The sequence below is a fragment of the Bos javanicus genome, chromosome 7 (genome assembly GCF_032452875.1).
Source record: "Bos javanicus breed banteng chromosome 7, ARS-OSU_banteng_1.0, whole genome shotgun sequence".
NCBI lineage: Eukaryota > Metazoa > Chordata > Mammalia > Artiodactyla > Bovidae > Bos > Bos javanicus.
In genome coordinates, this window is record NC_083874.1 from 34,003,428 (window position 1) to 34,025,888 (window position 22,461).

Here is a 22,461-nt window from a genome sequence, read left to right on the forward strand (position 1 = left end):
CTTTGGCCCATTTTTGATTGGGTCGTTTATTTTTCTAGTATTGAGCTGCATGAGTTGTTTGTATATTTTTGAGATTAACTATAAAACTCGTAGAAGAAAATTTAGGCAAAACACTCTCTGACGTAAGTCACAGCAAGTTCCTCTATGACCCACCTCCCAGAGTAATGGAAATTAAAGCAAAAGTAAACAAATGGGACCTAATTAAACTTAAAAACTTTTGACAATGAAAAAAACTATAAGCAAGGTGAAAAGACAGCCTTCAGAGTGGGAGAAAATAATAGCAAACAAAGCAACTGACAAAGAATTAGTCTAATACTTTTAAGGCAATAAAGTGGAATTCTGACATCAGAGACAAGTTTTTAAGATATTTCTTCCTTTTTCCTTTTCCTCATTTTCATTGATAGGTGATTGCTATTCATAGATTAAATTTACCTCAAATACTAAAAAAAAGAATACAGAAAATGATACTGCTAATGACATAACAATCATATTCTGATTGAGAAAAGCATAATGAAAATTTCAGCAAGTGTACCAGCAGAAAGGGAAGCATCATTAGGATAAAAAGAAAAATAACAGGCTAGTCATTTTTCATATATGTTCTTCTATTGAATATTAAATATAATGCTGGGGGAAAAATAATTTTCCTGTAAATAATTCCAATTCATGATCTTTCCTCAGATCAGATCAGATCAGATCAGATTAGTCGCTCAGTCGTGTCCAACTCCTTGCGACCCCATGAATCAGACAGGCCCTTTAAATTTCATATACTATATACATACATGAGTTATACTAGAAAAAACAATATAATTTTTATTGGTCATTTCCTGTGGCATATCATAGATGATTCAGTAACTCAAGATAACAAGCATTTACTAAATGCTTTCTATGAGTTCAGCACTACTCTAGCACCAAATACAAAAGAAGGACACACAAGATATAGTCTCTGCCTCCAAAGGAACTCTCCAGTTAAGAAACCACGTACTTATGAAAAAAAAGCAGCAGAAAGCAGTTGTGATTAGACGCTCAAGAGGAAGAGCTCAACTAAGAGAGAGATCCATGAAACCCAGAATATCTGGGAAGATTTTGTTGAACATCTAGGGCTTGAGTTTTTCTGAAGAAGCACTGAGATTAGCAGAGGTGATAAAAGCAGTAAGGAACATCTTAGAAAGGCAGAGAAACAGTAACAGGACAAAGTGCTAAAACAAAGCAAAATCTATTCACTAGATAGAAAAGCCCTAAGCCTAAATAAAATAGACTTAAACTTTTGAGGAAATTAAAAAAAAAAAAATCAAGTCAGATAAGGAGCATGTGATTAGATATGGCAAGACTGAAATCAACCATCAGATGGGGAATAGATGCATTGAGCACAAATGGGTAAACACTTTCTACCATCCCCCAATCACACATGTACTGAAAAACTAGGATCATAAGAAAACCGGAAAAACTAGACTTCCCTGGTGGCACAGCTGATAAGAATCTGCCAGCTAATGCAGGTGACACGGGTTTGATACTTGATCCAGGAAGATTCCACATACAAAGGGGTAACTAAGCTCGCGTGCCACTACTCCTGAAGCCCTTGTGCTCTAGGGCCCAAGCCACAACTACTGAGCCTGTGTGCTGCAACTACTGAAGCCCACCTGCTCTAGAATCTGTGCTCTGAAACAAAAGAAGCCACTGCAACAAAGAGTAGCCAGTCCCTGCTCTCTGCAGCTAGAGAAAGCCCATGCAAAAGCAATGAAGATCCAGCACAATTATAAATAAATAAAAAGACCACTGGATGCTCATATTTTTAAAATAAATAAAAATAAAAAGAGGCTTGAAAAAAAAATGTAACAGGACAAAAAAAAAAACGAAAATTGATAAACCGACAGTGGGAGTAACATACATATCTGAAATTGGAGAGTTCTAATACTTACTGGAGCAGAAAATGTACTGTGGATGACTCGAGCATCTAAGTTAGCACAGTTAAGAAGATAGTTCCATAAGAGAAGAAAATGCTTTATTGCCTCTGATTCCCCTGGCAGGCCTGAACTCACTTCTTTACCTTGAATACTCTTAGGCTTGGTGGCATTATCGAAATCACAGATCTTCGTCCAGTTAGCCTTCACTGCCTCAGGAGTCATTGGCTGAGTCCTCTGTCTCACAAGGGCTCCAAGGCTTCGCTCCCATCGTACTGGTTAAAGAAACAAAACTGAGATGCTGAACACATAGACAGAAAGTAGAATTCATGAGTCCGATAAATTTTTTTTTTTTACTTCAAGAAAGATGGAATTTGGAAAAAAGATTCTAACTTCTAAAGACTTTTACTACAAGCCTTAAATGGCATTTTATTCTTAAAATAACAAACCCACTAAGATAGTATTAAATTTCTTTTTTTTAATATTTAAAGCCGAAGCAAAAAAACCTCTTTCTCCTCTGACTATGCCAGATACTACAAAAGGTAGGATGAATTACTGAATCAGAAAAGTTAAATTGTATATAAACACACAAAAAGACTGACTTTATCACCACAGATCACTTAGATACTACACTTCAAGGTAACAGAACAGAATAGAGCGTTGCTGGATAGCAAACTGAAATGATAACAGATCAAAGACTCCATATAATTAAATTAATGTATCAGACAGCCCCAAATAATTCTCCCTTTTCCTCCTTTTGCTCTTCCTCTCTATCCAGGGGAAGTCAACCTGATTGCCCAGATTCACAAAAATCATCATTGCTGTATAAGTTCCAAGATTTTTAACATTGTTTCTTTTTTAAAAGGCCTCAGAAATAAATAATCACTAGTAACCTTATTCAAACATAATGGTCAGATTTTGATGATGACTCAATTGAAGATTTGTCTTGGGGAATGACAGAAGCCTCTAGAGATTTCCTACTGATAAGGTTCCACACATGGCTTTTACTGCAATACCTAACCTTTCTTTCTTAAAGATATCACAAGATACTTAAAAACGTTTGAATAATATAAGTTACTTCATAACTGGAGAGATCATTAATAATACTCTATTGTAACAATGTCATCCACTAATGGAAGACTATTAAATAATTCAATTAATTTCGATACCAACATCCAACTGAAAACTTGAACTGGGATACTGGGATGTTCACAACTTTTTTTTAAATGCCATAAAATAATTATCCAGTTTGGAGCTCACAGCATGTAAGAACTGGGGGAAGAAAGGATTGAAGCCAGATGAATTTACTATTGGGCTGAAGAACAATAGCTCCAAGGAAGGAAAGAGTCAATGGGAGAAGTAGAGAACCTGCCAGCTGAGCCATCTAGGACGCAGCTTCTCCCATCTTTCCAAAAAACGCTCTCCCTCCACTCACTCCTCTGCTGAACAACCATGTGGGGTGTGTCAGAGACATGGAAAGACAAACATCAATACAGAAACTGTGCTGTCTGAAGAAACAGCCAGCTCTGAAGAAGACATACTGAATAAGGACTGCCAACAGGAAAAAAATTGAAAAGATCCCTGAAATGCCACAGGCGTGCAGGACAACTTCCTTTATTTAGAAGACGTGTGTGCTATAACGATGTTTGAGTTATTATGCGTGCACTAGATCCCATGGTTAGACATTTGACAGCTCTAACTGGAAAGACAGGTTTAAAAATATGGAAATAATGTACAGCAAATCAAAAATCAAAAGACACTTACATTTTCCAATCCATCCTGCTCCAACCTACCAAAAAGAGGGGGAAAAAGTTATACCATCTAATGTGGAACTAATAGAATTTTCAAAATTAAAAAAAACAGACAGCTATTTAAGAGTATCAGAATGCTAGATGACAATGGATGAAAAAAAATGCTAAATCTCCTAAAAAAGCTAAATCTACTAAACCTACAGATCTACTAAAGCCCACTGGCCCACATGACTCTGCACTATTTATGCTATCAAAGTAGAAAACTTAAGTAGCACCTACAGTAGAAATATATGTAGTAAGCATGACTCTGCAGGGTGTGATACCAGTTCTTCTGTGCAATCCTGGTCAAACTATCTGACTTCCCTATACGCAAGATTCCACTTGTGTAAAATCAGGATAATAATACACTCTCCATGAAGTAACCATGAAGGTTAAACAATATAAATACCAAATGTGCCCAGCGCATCACTTGAAATACATGTCCCTCTACAAAGACTTAATGAATAAAAATAAATAAATGAAAAAAAATAAAAATAAATAAATAAATGAAAAGTTAACAAAAAACAAAACCAGCATTTGACTTAATGAACTACATAGTCATTTTAATGAAACACCTTTATATATAGATAAGGCAAATGACCAAATACATTAATCACCATGCAGAAAGATGGTATTTTTTCCAAAAGTCATTCAAGGAAATCCTCAGAAGAAAATGTCTGATGGAAGGAAACCTTTTTGTCCTATCTTCAAACACCACAACTACAGTGTTCCAATGCATATAAGAGAAGAAGATATTATCAGCAAACAACACACTTCTCAGTGGCTCTAGGTTCAAGAGTGTGCCTTTTAATCACCCTTTCCTTTATATATATTAATAGGCCAATCAGCCTTGATGCTGTCAGTGGCATGGCACTGATAACAGGCAAGAAAAACATCATCTTTTAACACACTTGGGGAGTGAAGCCACAAGCTGCAAACTCGTCTCAGGTGCTAAGAAACAATACCTCCAATTGACCCAAAACATCTCTGCCATTCTAGATATTTATCAAAACTTTGCAAACGAAGTGGCAACTTACATTCGAGGTTTAAGTCAGGATATTACACACCACTCTTACGTATTTTGTACTCAATTTTGCATACCCAGTGTCCCTTGCTAAAAATGTCCATGATGTAGTAAAATAAAGCAATAACATATAAAACTTCACTCAGCATTATCCTAATTATCTGTGTATGGATGAGTGTGTATGTAAAATGCATATCTAAAAAAAGAGACTACCCATGTAAAATGCACATCTAATAAAAGACTGGGAGAGAACATACATAAAAATATGAATAGGAACAATCTCTGGATAGTGGTAATGTGGATGATTTTATTTTCTTCTATATATTCCCCTGCATATTTGAAGTTTTCTAAAAAAAAGCATACATTATTTTTGTTCACAGAATTAATAACAAATATAAACATAAAAGGCAAATAGATTTTTAAAACTCCCTTAATATGATGATAAGACAGGCAGGCCAAATTTGGAGCTCCACATGGCTTCATATTATTAAATCTTATCTTCTATAAACCTAGAGTCATAAAGTTCCTTCCACCTTTAATTTTCACAATTCACAATCAGTTATGACACTGATTAAGACAGTGGAGGTACCCACCTCTGCTTAGACCTGTATAGACTGCTTTTCACTTACTAAACAGCTTTTCATTCAAATAAATCCGACTAATATATCATTAATTTCAAACTGAGCCAGGTTATTTTGCTACCAAGAAATAGTTTTGGAGTCATATATTTCCACATACAATAGGTTTATTATTATATTACCACAGAGACTCAAACAAAGGAGGATGATCTAAAACATAACAGCTCATGCTAGAAAAGAAAAAAAGATCAAACTCAAATGAGGACTCAAAAATACAGGGACTTTTGTGGCAGGCCTGTGGTTAAGACATTGCACTCCCAATGCAGGCGGCATGGGTTCAATCCCTGGTTAGGGAACTAAGATCCTATATGCTGCAGGCACAAACAAACAAAAAATATATATGTATACACACACATTTATATATATGGCAGCATAAAGAAATCTGAAGGGATTTTGACTATAAAATTAAAACTGGATCTCACTGGATGGTGTGATTATGTGTGGTTTTTATTCTTATAACATTTATAAAGCTTTGCAACAGGGAAAAATAGAAGTTTCTTTTTAAAGTCAATACAACTAATAAGTTATGTTTACTGATCTATATACCCAGACTGAATTCCTGCTATACTGATATAATAGTTAAAATTAAAGGGTGAATGCTATGTATACTAAGAGTTTAAAAATATGATTTCCAGTTCTCACAGCAAAACCCCAAGAAAACTAAACTCAGAGAGATTAATCTGTACATTACTCCAGAGAGTCAGCAATTACCAGAGCAAGAAATCAAAATACAACCTGGCTGACTTTAAACCATCAGTTCTACCCTTTCACTTTATTACTCAATATCTCAATATCAAAATTACTCAATATCTCAATATCAAAAAAATAAGATTGTCTGTATGACTAAATGCATCATACCAATCACAATCTTTCATCTGACAATAACATCAGAAAAAAATAACTAGCGAAAAGCAGAATTTACAAGTTGCTGTTACTTTCTCAAAAAAGGATATCAGTCATACTTGTTCCTTAATTATGACATAGACATAATATTAAAAAAACATATAAGTGATATTAACTGATATAGATTTTTACAGGCATAAACAATTGAAAAATATGAATTTTTGAATCTTTGTTTATATTTTATTATACAAACATTACTTTAGGAGAAAGTAGAAAGGTGCGGAATACCTCAAACAAGCCACCGTTTTCTTCACAACTCTCATGGCAAAGCCAAAGGACCAGGGGTGCCACGTAATCCGGCTTTAGGGCTTCCACAAGGTCTGAAATAAACAGCAAAACAATCCTTACAAACAAGAATATATACATATTCCATCAATTACTTTACTTTCTAAAAATTCCTTACTTATAAATTATAGATTCAGAGACTTTTTAAATAAGAAAAAAAATAAAATTTTCAAAACTAATTAGTATTAACATCTAATAGAAGAATCTTTTCATCCCAATGGAGACTTTCAGGTTTCTAACACAGAAAGCATCAGACATACCTTTCCAAGGTCAGCAACGTTCTGTTTAGAAGACAAGTTAAAGCTGTCTCAGTGAAGACTGGTGAGCAAAGGCATACACAGCATAAGGAACTTAGATACCAGCTATTCATAAAACTATTTTGCTTTCCCAGGAGCTAGAAAACTATAAAAGAGTCCTGACAAGTGTAATGATAGTAAGATAATGATGTAAAATGGACCGTGCAGCCATTACTGATGAGTCACAAAGGGTAGGAAAGATCTTCCTGCTGCGCACCTTCTGTGAGCAACTTAACAGGCAGAAGGTGCTACAGAGGAGCATGAACACCACCTGCATTTTACTGCCGGCCCCGCCACACGGGCAACTTAGGGCACTGAGAACGTCACTCAACTCTCAAGGGCATGTGTCTGCATCTGTAAGATGGCAGTCAAAATGCTTTGCCTGCTCATTCTACCAAGTTGTTCCAAGGTTCAAAAGAGATGTAATTTGTTAACACAGCTTATAAACTTTAAAGACTCAAATTTTAATTGTGAAATGACAAAATACAGTTTTACATTTTGAAGTGACAAAGATGACATTTACAGTCCCTGTAAATGAAACAGCAGCTCTAAAAATCTTTCACTTTATGGTATTCCTGACCCCAGAAACTGTGAGATAATATATACTTCTTTGAATCCAAAAATTTGGAGTAATATATTACAAAGCAGTAAATAACTCATACAACTTGGGAAGATCATGGGTATTCATCCTAAGATTATGTCTCATTTTATGTAACAAACATGTAAGTTACATATATGACTTTCCATTGATCAAATATATTTCAAAGGGGAAAATGAAATTTCAGATGTCTCCACACACTACTCAGAACACCTGGTTCTTTAACAAATAATCCCTTTGATAGCCTGTAAGTGAATATTTCAGAAGAAGAGGAAAAAAACACTGAGGCAAAATAAATTTTTGGCTTTTTCTAAACTATAAAAAAGTAATAGATATCAAAATTTTAAATAAAAATTTAGAATCTAAAGTGTCTTTTAAAAATGACCTACAATAATTCTCTTCTTTTACAGAAGAGAAAACAGGTCTAGAAAGATTAAGCTATTTGTCTAAAGTAGATCTTATTCTCCCAATATCTTTCAATAGAGTTTGGTGGATGTAAAGACACTACATTAAACATTGACTTAACTTCTCTAGAGGTACAGACCTGTCCAAATTAATGGAAATTACATTCTCAAAGGAAAGCGAATTTAAAAGCTATAGTTTTCAATATTTTCTTGAAGACTTGCTGCTTTCCCAAGAAAATCTACAGCTGATGGCAAAAAGTGACTAAGGTAGAAATCTAGCAAAGAAATGATAAGCATTAAAATCTCAATAGTGGTTATCTCTTGGCATGAAGCAGAGGAATAGAAGGTATAAAGTTAGATGCAAGTAATGTTTCAGTTCTTGGGTTGAGCAGCAAGTTCATGACTATGATTACATTTTGATGCCTTATTTCTTACCAGTAACCTAAGCTGTTGTGCATATGTATGTAACTGTTGTGCATATATATATATGTGTGTATATACTTAAAAGGGAGAAAAAAGTGAATTGTATCTCTTCTTCATATAATCTAGTTCTTTAACAAGAATTCCTTCAATAAGATATGAGAGTATAGAGAGTTTTTTAAATAAGGGACTTTTTTAAATGGCCATGTTGACAAGGAAAAGGAAAAAAATTAGATCTCAGGTACAAATAACTATTCAACACTAAAGCAAACTGGTTAGGCACAGCTCTTAGAAAAAGCCAGCAAGTTCTAAAACGAATGGTAGCTCAAATGCAGAAAGTAAAATGGTCCTGTGAATAAGCATTTGTATTCCATGAAGGGATAGGCTACACACTCCAGTATTCTTGGGCTTCCCTTATGGCTCAGCTGGTAAGAATCCACCTGCAATGCAGGAGACCTGGGTTCAATCCATGGGTTGGGAAGATCCCCTGGAGAAGGGAAAGGCTACCAACTCCAGTATTCTGGCCCGGAGAATTCCATGGACTGTATAGTCCATGGGGTTGCAAAAAGTCAGACACGACTGAGCGACTTTCACTTTCACTTTCATTCCATGAAGCAGCTAATTTTCAAATAATTTCACTCATCAATTGTTTTGTACTGTTTCACAGAAGCTACTTTTAAAGTATTACAGATGCTTTCTTTTTAAAACATATGTTAAAGCCAGGAGTATCAGAAACTACACCCAGTTTTGCACCAGTCAAGTATTCTATTTATTATATAACCAAATAAATCAGCATTTATTGAAGATTGAAGGTGGGAGCTGGGAAGATTGAAGGTGGGAGGAGAAGGGGACAACAGAGGATGAGATGGTTGGATGGCATCACTGACTCAATGGACATGAGTTTGAATAAACTCTGGGAGTTGATGATGGACAGGGATACTTGGCGTGCTGCAGTCCATGGAGTCGCAAAGAGTCAGACACGACTGAGCGACTGAACTGAACTGAACTGACTGAAATCAGCATTGGCTCTCGATCATACATTTAAATTTTTTAATTTAAAAATTCATGTTTCATGTTTTCAAAAAATAAAGTTGGCAGACTCCTATTACCTGATTTTAAGACTTACTCTAAAACTATAGTAATCAAAACATCATGGTATTAGTAAAAGGACAGGCCCATAGACCAATACAGCAGAACAGAGAATCCAGAAATAGACTTCCACATATGTGATCAGCTGATTTTCGAGAGAAGGGCAAGGGCAATTCAAATCAAGAATGAGGAACAGTCTATAGAATAGGTGAACTGGTAGTTTCTTCAACAAATAATTGGCACTTTTTTAAAAAGGAGAATGAACTATTACATGTTAAATGAAACTTAAGAGATACAATAACAAAATGCCTATGGGCTCTGTTTAGATCCTTGGGGAATAAACCAACTCTAAAAAGATCTGCCTGCCAATGCTGGAGACACAAGAGATGTGGGCTCTATCCCTGGGTCAGGAAGATTCCCTGGAGTAGGAAATGGCAACCCACTCCAGGACTCTTGCCTAGAAAATTCCATGGACAGAGGAGCCTGGTGGGCTACAGTCCATGGGGTAGCAAAGGGTCAGACATGACTGAGCAATTGAGTGCACACACACACAGAGACCTCACAGTAACAAAATGCCTGTGGGCTTTGTTTAGATCCTTGTAGAATGAACTAACTCTAAGAAGATACTTTTTAGGTAACTGCTACTGCTAAGTCACTTCAGTCCTGTCCAACTCTGTGCTACCCCATAGATGGCAGCCCACCAGGCTCCTCTGTCCCTGGGATTCTCCAGGCAAGAATAATAGAATGGATTGCCATTTCCTTCTCCAATACATGAAAGTGAAAAGTGAAAGTGAAGTCACTCAGTCGTGTCCAACTCTTAGCGACCCCATGGACTTCAGCCTACCAGCTCCTCCGTCCATGGCATTTTCCAGGCAAGAGTACTGGAGTGGGGTGCCATTGCCTTCTCCTTTTAGGTAACTAGGAAGCTTTAATATAAACTTAGTATTAGACAATGTTAGTGAATTATTTTAGTGTGATATTGGCATTGTGGTTATAATGTCCGTATCTGTTGGAGAGACACATTTCCAAGTATATATTAGGTGAGAAGTAATGCCTGAGATTTGCTTTGAAATATCACAGAGAAAACGGGAGAGGGTAAGAAAATAAGTCAATAAAATAAAAGCATTTTTAAATATGCCCAGAGCATTCTATTCTCCTTAACAAAGGCCTATCCTTAAGGGAAAGTATCAGAGCTTCAATTAGACTAGTGAAGCCCCTCTAGTCTCCTGTCTCAAATAAGGGGGGTAGGGAGTAGGGCTAAGAAACTCTTCTAAAAGTCAGTGTAAAGGGGCTTTGATCTTCTAAAAAAAATGAAGATGTAATTATAAGATTAGAGAACACACCCCCTCCCATTAATTTACAGTCACTTCAACAGGACTCCAGTATAACAACAGCAGATTACAACTGCTGCAAACATACACACTCTTTAACAAAGAGTATCTAAGGAAACCCAAAGACAACAGGGTACCCAAAAACAAGGACAAAGAGGAAAATGTAGTCTCTAACACCAACAGCTACAACAACCAATAAACACAATCTAACTCCTGGCCAGACAAACATAAAACCTCACAATAAAGTTCAATTTACCACACTTCCTATCTACTCCCTCAACACATCATGTTCAGTTTTCAGCAACAATTTCAAAGCCTGCTAAAAGACAGGAAAAGTACAGGCTGAAGAGACAAAGCAAGCATGAGAACCAGCCTCAACAGACTTCCCTGGCAGTTCAGTGGTTAAGACTCTGCACTTTCACTACAGAAGGCATGAGTTCAGTCCCTGATTAGGAAACCAAGATCCCACATGCCACACAGTGCAGCCAAAAAAAACAAAACAAAGCAGAACAACAAACCAGAGATATAGCCTCAAATATAGCAGAGATTTTGGAATTATCAAACCAGGAATTTAAAATAACTGTAATTAACATGCTGAGGGCTCTAAGGGAAAAAAGTGGACAATTTATAAGAACAGGTAACTACTATAAGCAGACAGAAGGAAATGCTTTGGAAAAAAATCAAAAGGAAATGCTAAAAAGCAATGTAACATTCTGAAATGAAAAGAAGAATCAGTAAGCCTGAATATATGTTAACAGAAACTTCCCAAATTGAAATGAAATACAAAGAGAAAAAAGAAGGAAAAAAAGAGGGGGAACAGAATATCAAAGAACTGTGGTATTGTATAATTATAAAAGATAAACAGGCACATAATGGGAATACCAGAAATGGAATAAAAAAAGAAAAAAGAAAAGGAAGAAGAAATAGTTGAAGCACTGATAGCTGAGAATTTTCCAAAGTTAATGACAGATACCAACCATAGATCCAGGAACCTCAGAGGATATCAAGTAGCATACAGCCAAAAATCTACACCTCTTATTATGCATACTATATTCAAACTGCAGAAAAACAAGGAGAAAACCTTGGAGGAATACAAAGGGGAAAAAATACACCTTATGCATAAAGAAACAAGGATAGAATTATGTCAAACTCTCTTTCAAAAACCATGTTAGCAACAGAAGAGTGGAGTGAAATATTTCAAAGGCTGAAAGAAAAAAATTACCAACCCAGAATTCTGTAGCAGTGAAATTATGCTTCAAAAGTGAAAGAGATTAAGAGAATTTAAAAAACATGTTACAGATTGGGAAAAAATATTTCGCAAAACACTTATCTGAAAAAGAACTTGTTTCCAAAATCTGCAGGGAACTCTTAAAACTCAACAATAAGAAAACAAAGAATCCAATTTAAAAATGGGCAAAAGATATGAACAGATACATCACCAAAAAAGACAAATAAATGGCAAAGAAGCACAGGAAAAAATGTATATCATGTGTCATTAGGGAACTGAAAATTAAAACAATGAAATACCTTACCTACTAGAAGAACTAAAATGCAAAAGACTGACAATAATAAATGCTGGCCAAGATGTGGAGCAACAAGATCTCTCACAGACAGCCAGCGGCAACGAAGCATGATACAGTCATTTTGGAAGATGGTTGGAAATTTCTTACTAAGCTAGTCTTACCATACAATCCAGCAATTATCCTCCTTAATATTTAACAAAATGAGTTGAAAACGTCACCCACACAAAAGTCTGCACATAAATGTTCACAGAAGCTTTATTCATAATTGTCAAAAACTGGAAATAAAATATTTCTTGATAGGTGAATGAATAAACAAACTGAGGTACTTCCATACCATGCAATATTACTCAGTGATAAAAAGAAACTAGCTTCAATCCTCTCAGACATTTGGGAGAAAGAGGAGAGGGATGAAGAGATGGAACATGGGGGATTTTCCAGGAAGTGAAACCATTCTGTATGATCTGTGATGGTGGGTACATAACACTACACATTTGTGAAAACCTATGTGATTGGACAACCTAAAGAATGAGCCCTAAAGTAAACTGTAGGTAATATTGGGTTGGCCAAGAAGTTCACTCTGGTTTCTCCATCAGATGGTATGGAAAAACCGAAACAAACTTTTTGGCCAACCCAGTAAGAAGGGATCAGTACTGGTCATCAGTTGTAACAAATGTAGCACTCTGACATAGGATGTTAAAAATATGGGTAACTGTGTGGGAGGAGGAATACATGAGCACTCTCTTTACTATCTGATCAATTCTTCTATAAATCATTCTAAAAAACAATCTGTTAATTTTTACATCAATTTTTTAAAATAATTATTACAAAACAGTAAGAATGCTATTACTTCATTCTGTTAAAAAAATATGTATGTCTACGTATACAAAGAGAAAGTTTACCTCAGTGTGTTAAAATTATGGGTCATTTTTTTATTTTTCCTGTTTGTGCTTTCCTAAATTTTATATAATGAATGCAAATTACACATCATGCTTTTTTAAATTGAAAAGAAATTTTTTAGTTACTCAAAAAATTAAATACTTCGGCAAAGTTCACTCCACACAGATATGTGGAGAACAGCACTGAAAAATTTAAACTTACCTTCAGGCAAAATGCTTTGGGTCATCCGTGATCCAGCAGTAGGGGCAATAGTGTTACAGTGAATGTTGTTTTTCTTGCCTTCCACTGCAAGACAGTTTGAAAGGCCCAGAAGACCCAGTTTTGCAGCACAATAATTTGCTTGGCCAAAGTTGCCATATATTCCTGAAGCTGATGAAGTCATGATGATTCTAAAAAGACAAATCAATCTCTCAACATCATCTTTTCTACGTTTTAATAATGTTGCGACTCTAAGCGCTTTTTTTTTCTTTTTCATTACTATTATACCTGTCAAAAGAAACTCTGTAAACTGGCATTAGGTTCTTAAAGTCACGATTCATATACCTAAATTAATAAGAAAAGTAATTTCTCAAAATTCAACTATAAGATTTTATTGTTTTAAGAAGAATCCCATAAAAAGAAAAAAAAAAGGGATCCCTGGTCAGGAACAAATGAATTCAAGTGTACGAATATATATTCATTATCTACTGAAAACAACAATAAGTATTTACAAACAAAAAATAAACTGCCAATTGACAAGTCAAAATCTTAGTAAGAAATATTAGATCATGAAATCCTAATTCTTTAGTCCTCATCACTTTGCTCCTTTCCCTGTCTGGATAATATTAAATGTCTCATATTAAAACAATACCATCTGAAAATCTGACCTAATCTTACTCTACTTAGTAGAACAAGTAAAGTAAATCATTTTATCTACTTTAAGAAACTGCTAATATCAGGATACACCAGAAGTCTCCAATAAGAAAATACATCACAAGCAATTTACTTCTAGTAGATGTATGTGAACCCTAAGTTATAAGAATAGCCTTTAAAAAAAAAATAAGAATAGCCTTTACATTAGAGTGCATGGATCCACTTACTAGGTCTGTCACATCTGAGTCACACAGATGCAACTGTAAGAGTCCTACCATTCCTGGTCAATAAAGACTAACTCATGTCTGAGCAATGCCAACCACTCATCTCTCCCCAGTTGGTCACTGAACACACAAAATGATATTTTGGTTAGGGAATAAAGCACAGCTGAATCCTCCATGTTTGTACTGCTAAAATATCAGAAAATGGCAGGAAAATCATTAATAATGAAAAGTAGGAGGTAAAAAGAAATACAAAGTTGTCCAGCTCAGCTGATCTGTGACTGATGCCAATTTAATGGGGAAGCATGTGCCAAAACTATATTTAAAAAACCTGTGCATATCTGGAGGTATATTTTTCAATATCAAAGCAATTCTTTTCCTCCATACACAAGAACCCACATACAACATCTCCAATCTCCCTTGACACCCACATACAACTCTACCTTCCAAACTTCTGTTTCTTCATGTGATCCCATGCTGCCCGGGTCACCAGGAATGAGCCCCGCAAATGAACTCTCTGGATTTTGTCTAAAACAAGAAATTTTTATCATGAATGTTGTCAAAAATTAGATAGACATATCTCAGAATCAACATTAGCAATGATTTACTTATACAAAGATATTCTTTTTTATACCTAGCATTCAAAATCAACTACTGTCACATTGTACTCTGAGTGATCATTTTTGCTGTAGTCTCAATTATATATCCAATCAATAATTCATATCTATTTTGCCTATAAATCATGATTTGATTATTGCAACTTTATCACAAATACAATACCATCTAAATATGATGCCTGTACACACATCAAAATACAATGTAATCTTTAGTATATGCCTATTTTATACAAAAATTCATTAATACAAATACCCAAGAAATCTACATAAGTAAATTGGGACTCAACACAAACATCAATTAAAGCATAATCAAAAATCATCCACTTTATCATCAAGAAATGTTTATAAAATGTTCATAATATCCCTTAATCCCTATTTTTACCAGGGTTTACTAAATGAGTTAAGAGTTGGGGGAAAGAGTGGAAGAGATGGAGGAAATAGGGGGAGGCAAAGAGGGAAAAAGAGAGAAAGAGATGCCTGCTTTTAGAAATGGCAATCTAATGAACAGAAAACTTGGAGGATGACTCAGATAGACAACTCTAGATTTAATTTTATCCTGATGAAGCCACTGCAGCCCATCAGAGCGCAAAGCAAAGCACCAAGGTAAGTCTCCTTTGCCAACAAAACTTGTCTTTCTCAGCTTCTCCTTTACTCAGTTATTACAAGGGAAGGGAAAACTAAAAGCCTGTCTTTGCTTAATTCTACGTCACAGAGATAGCTTGCTTCTTCCGAAAGGACTTCTGGCAATCTTTCCCAGAAACACACTCTATAAACAAGGACATAATTCACCTCAGTTACTACGTCTGCCAGTATCTCAGATTGTTTTAGTTCTGGTAGCTAATGAAAGTAAGGGCAAAAAAGAGAAAATATGGAAAAACATTTTCATAACAGTGACTGTTCACTATCTAAACTCAATTTTTCCAACATGACATTCCTAATGAAAAATTTTCCTACTTATTAGAAGTTTCAAAATTATATCTAGACTTTTCCCACCCAGTTCTCAGATTTTCATCTTTTTAGTGCCTCACTCTTCCACAGCCTTCTCTTGCTGTTGAAATAACAATTATACAGCCAGACAAACACATAAAAGGCTGTTAAGAAGAACAATACTGCAAGAAAATGCTGACAATCTCTCAGAGACAAAAAAAAAAAAAAAGATGAAAAGCACAAAAACTTTTTAGATAACTTTTGCCAACAGATTTTAATTTTTTTTAATTTTTTGAAGTTTAAAAAAAGGTTACTCCCAAATGTTCATCATTTTCAGTCATAAAGCTTATTCATCACTTACATTAGTAGAAGGAAGAATAGGAAGAAGCAAGATTTTCCTTAAGTGTGTAAGTGCATCAAGTATTAGACAGCTAAATGGGTAAGTATGTTCCATAGAGAATATTAAAACATCTTACCCCAGTCTTCATCACTTATTCTACTAAATGAACGGTCCCTCAGAATCCTAAAAATTGATATTATATTTGTTGAGACAAGAAAGTAAACACTAAAAAAAAAAAAAAACTTTGCAAATACATTACTTTATTGGAAATGAAAAAAGAAATACTCACCCAGCATTGTTGATCACAATATCTACAATATAAAAACATACAAGTCACATATATAAAAGCAAGCATTTTTATTTACATTTGCTTAAAACTCACATTTCTTTCAAAAGTGTTTTTCTCCCCATGGGTAAGTAGATATAATAAGCAACAAGTGCTAGCAAAACAAAATTTTATACCTATAGCAAAAAAAATCTGGTTCACAAAAGCATAAGAATCACATTATATTAGTGCTTTCCTTTCAAACCTACATATCTAAAAATTTTTTAGATTTTTCCATCTCTACCTTCTGCCAAAATTCTATGAATTTATTTACAGAATTAGCAGTCACATAACTTAAGTTCTTAGAACTCAGCAGTAATCATAAGCCATCCCTCAAGCAACTTCGAAATTCACAGGGAAAGTTAAAAATTTAAAAAAAATGTTCCTTGCCAATGAAAAGTCAAAAGCGAAACCATTAGAATTAGAAAATGACAGCCTATATGAATACACAATTGCATCCTCACTATAAAAAGAAAGGGATTGTTTTTTAAGGTTCAACCATCATCTTGTGGCTATCTTCATTTTATGACTTCAAATCTTTAGGGCTTCTATCCCTGTGTCAGACAATATGTAAACATGTCTCACACAAACTCAACCAAACATAGCTAGAAAAAATATATATGGTAGACCAAAAAAAGGGAAGGTGAACACATTCAAACTATAAAAATCACTGTTTTTCAGACTAGAAACATGTTGGGCAGTTCCTCCAGTAATTCAATAATCTTTTACAATGTATGGGATTAAATTAGGAAGATTAAACAATATATTGAAATATTTCTTAAAAATGAACTTTTATATAATTCATCTTAATTTGCAAGATACAGAATCACTCCAGGCAAGAGTACTGGAGTGGGTTGCCATTTCCTTCTCCAGGGGATCTTCCCAACCTAGGGATCGATCCCAGGTCTCCCATATTGCAGGCAGATGTTTTACCATCTGAGCCACCAGGGATGCCCCTATAATTACTTAGTAACTATTAAATAAGTGTTATAATAATTTAATCATACCTCTGATATACATGGAGAAGGAAATGGCACCCCACTCCAGTACTCTTGCCTGGAAAATCCCATGGATGGAGGAGCCTGGTGGGCTACCGTCCATGGGGTTCCAAAAAGTCAGACACAACTGAGCGACTTCCCTTTCACTTTTCACTTTCATGCACTGGAGAAGGAAATGGCAACCTACTCCATTGTTCTCGCCTGGAGAATCCCAGGGACAGGGGAGCCTGGTGGGCTGCCGTCTATGGAGTCGCACAGAGTCAGACACGACTGAAGTGACTTAGCAGCTGATATACATGCCTGGAAAATCCCATGGATGGAGGAGCCTGGTAGGCTACAGTCCACGGGGTCACAAAGAGTTGGACACGACTGAGCGACTTCTCTTTCGTTCTTTCTTTCTGATATACATATATAATCATATCCCCAATATTGAGGGTATGATTAAATTATTATAATATCTTTAATAGTTATTACTTATATAATCATGTAAATTATTGTATATTATATATGTACTTTTATATATTGGGGATATGATTAAATTACTATAAAAAGAAACTTAGAGAATGCTTTTAAGTTTTTCTAAAAGCCCTTAAAATACAAAAAACAAACAACCAATTCAACACATACATGCATACAAACTGTCACCTCAAGCCCTTTGTGGAATAAGATCAGCATATGCTAAAAAATTAAATTTTAAAACAAATCTAAAAATTTGATTACCAAGAAAGAGTTTTTAGCAAACAAAAGTAAAATAAAAAATAATTCATTAGAAAGGTAGAAGCTGCTCTGTGAGCACCATAAATGTAAAGAAACATCACCTATTCTTCCAAAAGCATCCAGTGCTGTCTTCACAATCTTCTCCCCTTCCTCCACTGAATCTGAACGAAAGGAAAATTAGGACAAAACTTCAGTAAGAATCTTCACAAATGACTTCTAAATTCTGTGGATCAGAGTACATGACAGATACAATTCATTCAACAGAATTCATATCCAGGAAAAATACATTTATATTGTAGGCACATACAAACTATAGATGATCTACATTACAAAAGAAATTTTGTTCCTAAGACAATTCTTTAACCTACCAAAAAAAAAAAAAAAAAATCGAGCTGGGTAAATAACAAGCATTTGACAAATAAGATCAAAGACAGCACTGTCTAATAGAGCTTTGTCTTATGAAAATGAAATGTCCCTATTTCTGCACTGTCTAATACAGTAGCCATGAACCACATGTGGCTACTGGGCACTTGAAATGTGGCTAGGATGACAAATGATTACTATTTCATTGCTATTGAATTTTAAGTTGTCACATAGGACTTCTACTTAAGGATGCAAATGAGAATTTGAGAGGGAGGGAAAGAGGAGTGTATTTAATTGGAAAAAGCATGGCCAAGTCTATGACTACATTTGGAAAACAAACCTATTGTTTTTGTAATGTTGTTGTTGCTTAGTTGCTAAGTTGTGTCCGACTCTTGAGACCCCGCGGAGCCCACCAGGTTCCTCTGTCCATGGGATTTCCCAGGCAAGGATACTAGAGTGGGTTGCCATTTCCTCCTCCAGGGGATCTTCCCAACGCAGGTATCAAACCCACGTCTCGTGCATTGCAGGTGGATTCTTTACCACTGAGGCACTAAGGAAGCCTGTTTTTATAATATAATACTAACCACAAAAGGCAAAGCTCAATGAAATATTATGGCCTTGTTATTTTCTGCTAATCAGCCCAGGAGAAGGGCTGATATCACCAGAGCTGTGTCTCAAATGGTCAGCTGTCAACTCAACATCACTAGTGTTTCTACTTTCTCTGCAGTCACAGGAGGAGCCAGGGCCCTTCTCTGAGGCCCATACAGTCCTGAGTTAGATCCTCCAAAAAGAGACACTCACTTAAAAGGTAGAAAAGCAGGAGACTGCAGGGGCAGGCAGTCTCATGAGGAGCTGCAGACATGACACTGGCAGCACATGCAGGCAGGCTCTTGAGAACCACCCGCCACAGGCTGAGACGGTCTCCTACAGTCTCACTGACATGCACCAGCCCAGACCTTCCAATGGTAAGTCTCTAACTCTCTGTATAAAACCCTTCACTCTGGGAAAACCAAGAGGGGCTTCTGTTTTCCTGACTGAATCCTGACTATTATACTTTGTATATCAAAACTGAGGGGTGGAGAGAAGAGTCTGAAATTTTTATCTTTAAAAATTAGGTTCTAAAACCCCAGAATTTTTTTCTAAAGATGAAAACACTTTTCTAGACTATCAAAGCAGAAATAAGATACTAAAATATCTGTCTCATTATTCCCTTGAGCACAAAAAACAAACCATATCCTATCTTCTTTCCTCTAAAATTTCAAAATAAAGGCACAGGCAATTTAATTTTCTTCCTGGCCCACAAAAACAATCTAATTTGCAGAAAAGTCACTAAACACTAGCTTTTTAAAAGTAAATCTATTCAAGAAGATTCCTTACAAATATTATTAGAATCAGATGGTCCTAAGATGGCAGAGGAATAGGACAGGGAGACCACTTTCTTCCCCACAAATTCATCGAAAGATCATTTGAACACTGAGCAAATTCCACAAAACAACTTCTGGACGCTGGCAGAGGACACCACGCACCCAGAAAGGCAGCCATTGTCTTCAAAAGGAGGGAGGACAAAATATAAAAGATAAAAAGAGAGACAAGAGTTAGGGACAGAGACCCATCCCGGGGAGGGAGTCATGAAAGAGGAGAAGTTTCCAAACACCAGGAAACCCTCACACTGGTGGGTCTGTGGGGGAGTTTTGGAATCTCAGAGGGCAACATAACCAGGAGGGAAAATAAATAAACAAATAAATAAAACCCACAGATTACATGCCTAACCACAACTCCCAGTGGAGAAGTAGCGCAGGAGCTCGCATCTGCCACCAGCAAGCAGGAGGCACAGGCTGCATTGCTTAGGGTAAGGACTGGGCCTGAATGCCCTGAGGACAATCTGAGGAAGCTAACATGAGATAGCAACCCAAACTGTGGGATAGCCAGAGAGAGAGGAAAAAAAGAGAGAGAGAGAGAACTTTCCTGTGAAAAGCTCTAACCTAAGGCACTGCCAGCCCACTCAGGGAACAAAGGACTGAGCGAATACCAGAGGAGAGCTAGCCCACTGCGGAAGGGCCCATCCCCAACTGGAGGCAGAGAGGCAGGCAGGCAACAGCCAGAGCCAGAAAAGGGCATCCTCTACCAAACTGTGAGCAGGCTCCCAGTCGTTAACCAAGTCTTCCTGGGATCCTGGATGGCTGACATCCGCCAGGAGGGTGGCAGCCAGAGATCAGCTCCCCAGAGGACACACACAGCACACCTGAGACATGCTCCCACTGGACACTCAGGAAACCAAGCAGCTGGGACGGGGAGGTGATAAGATGCACCACACACCTGGGGAGAGTGCACTTGCCAAGCACCTGGTCACCTGAGCTGCTGGGACCTGGGAAGGGCACAAAACGCAGGCCCAACCGAGTGTGCCTTTGTGGAGTACCCGAGAACCTGAACCTGAGCGGCTTAGACCTGGGAAGTGCACATAACCCAAGGCCTGCTTTAGACAGTTCTCCTGAAGAGCAATCTGGAGCCTGAGCAGTATAGACCAGGAAAGCACACACGCTGTGAGCGGGGGCAAACCCAGTGTGGCAGAGACACTGTGAGCACTCCCCACACACGCCAGTGATATTTGTTTGCATTGCTCCTCCCTCCCCACAGCACAACCGAAAAAGTGAGCCTAAATAAGTGACCACCTTCACCCCCTTGTGTCAGGGCGGAAATTAGACACTGAAGAGACTTGCAAACAGAAGAAGCCAAAATAAACAGAGGGAACCGTTTTGGAAGTGACAGGTGCAACAGATTAAAACCCTGTAGTTAGCACTGACTACACTGGAAGGGGCCTATAGACTTTGAGAAGTATAAGCTGGAACAAGGAACTATCTGAAACTGAACTGGCCCTACACTGCCTGCAACAGCTCCAGAGAAATTCCTAGATGTATTTTACTATTACCATTTTTAAAATTTTTAAGTCCTTTATTACTCATTTAATTTTCATTTTTATAACCTATTACCTTGCAAAAAAAAAAAAGACCCTTTTTTAAAGCAAATTTCATATATACTTTTTATAATTTTTGTGTTTTGTTTTTTTAATATTGTATTTTTGAGAACCTAACCTCTACTCTAGATTTTTAATCTTTGCTTTTTGGTATTTGTTACCAATTTTGTACCTTTCAGAATCCAATCTTCAGTACCCATTTTTACTTGGGAGCGAGATTACTGGCTTGATTGCTCTCTCCCTCTTTTGACTCTCCTTTTCTCCCCCCAGTCACCTCTGTCTCCTCCCTCCCCCTTCTCTTCTCTACCCAACCGGTCACCTCTGCCTCCTCCCTCCCCCTTCTCTTCTCTACCCAACTCTGTGAGTCTCTTTGGGTATTCTGGGCTATGGAGAACACTTAGGGAACTGATTACTGGCTAGATCTGTCTCTCTCCTTTTGACTCCCCCTCCTCTCCTCCTGGTCACCTATATCTCCTTCCTCCCTGTTCTCTTCTCTATGGAACCCCGTGAACCTTTCTGGGTGTTCCAAGCTGTGGAGAGCACACAGGGATTTGATTATTGGCTAAACTGCTCTCTCCCTTTTTGATTCCCCCTCTTCTCCTCCTGGTCACCTCTATCTCCCTCCTCCCTCTTCTCTTCTCCATGTAACTCTGTGAACCTCTCTGGGTGTCCCTCACTGTGGAGAATCTTTTCTCCATTAACCTAGATGTTTTATCATCGGTACTGTATGGATGGAGAAGTCTTGAGACTACTGTAAGAATAAGACTGAAAACCAGAGGCAGGAGGCTTAAGTCCAAAACCTGAGAACACCAGAAAACTCCTGACTCCAGGGAACATTAAAAGATAAGGGGGAAAAAAAAAAAAGATAAGGGGAACACATGTATACCTGTGGCGGATTCATTTTGATATTTGGCAAAACTAATACAATTATGTAAAGTTTAAAAATAAAATAAAATTTAAAAAAAAAAAGATAAGAGCTCATCCAAAAGCCTCCACACATACACTGAAACCAAGCCCCACCCAAGAGCCAACAA

The 22,461-nt window shown here is 36.7% G+C and overlaps 1 protein-coding gene across 2 annotated transcripts in view; it reads right to left on the reverse strand.

Moving 5' to 3' along the window:
• HSD17B4 (hydroxysteroid 17-beta dehydrogenase 4) overlaps positions 1-22,461 on the reverse strand; it is a 134,279-nt gene that overhangs the window by 85,184 nt on the left and 26,634 nt on the right. For both annotated transcript variants that reach the window (XM_061422987.1, XM_061422988.1), the window contains exons 4-11: positions 18,195-18,254; positions 16,343-16,364; positions 16,190-16,236; positions 14,613-14,697; positions 13,298-13,485; positions 6,482-6,573; positions 3,663-3,687; positions 2,045-2,173 (exon numbers count right to left, since the gene is read on the reverse strand). In XM_061422987.1, the coding sequence (XP_061278971.1) occupies positions 2,045-2,173; positions 3,663-3,687; positions 6,482-6,573; positions 13,298-13,485; positions 14,613-14,697; positions 16,190-16,236; positions 16,343-16,364; positions 18,195-18,254 (648 nt within the window). The remainder of the gene's footprint in view (positions 1-2,044; positions 2,174-3,662; positions 3,688-6,481; positions 6,574-13,297; positions 13,486-14,612; positions 14,698-16,189; positions 16,237-16,342; positions 16,365-18,194; positions 18,255-22,461) is intronic.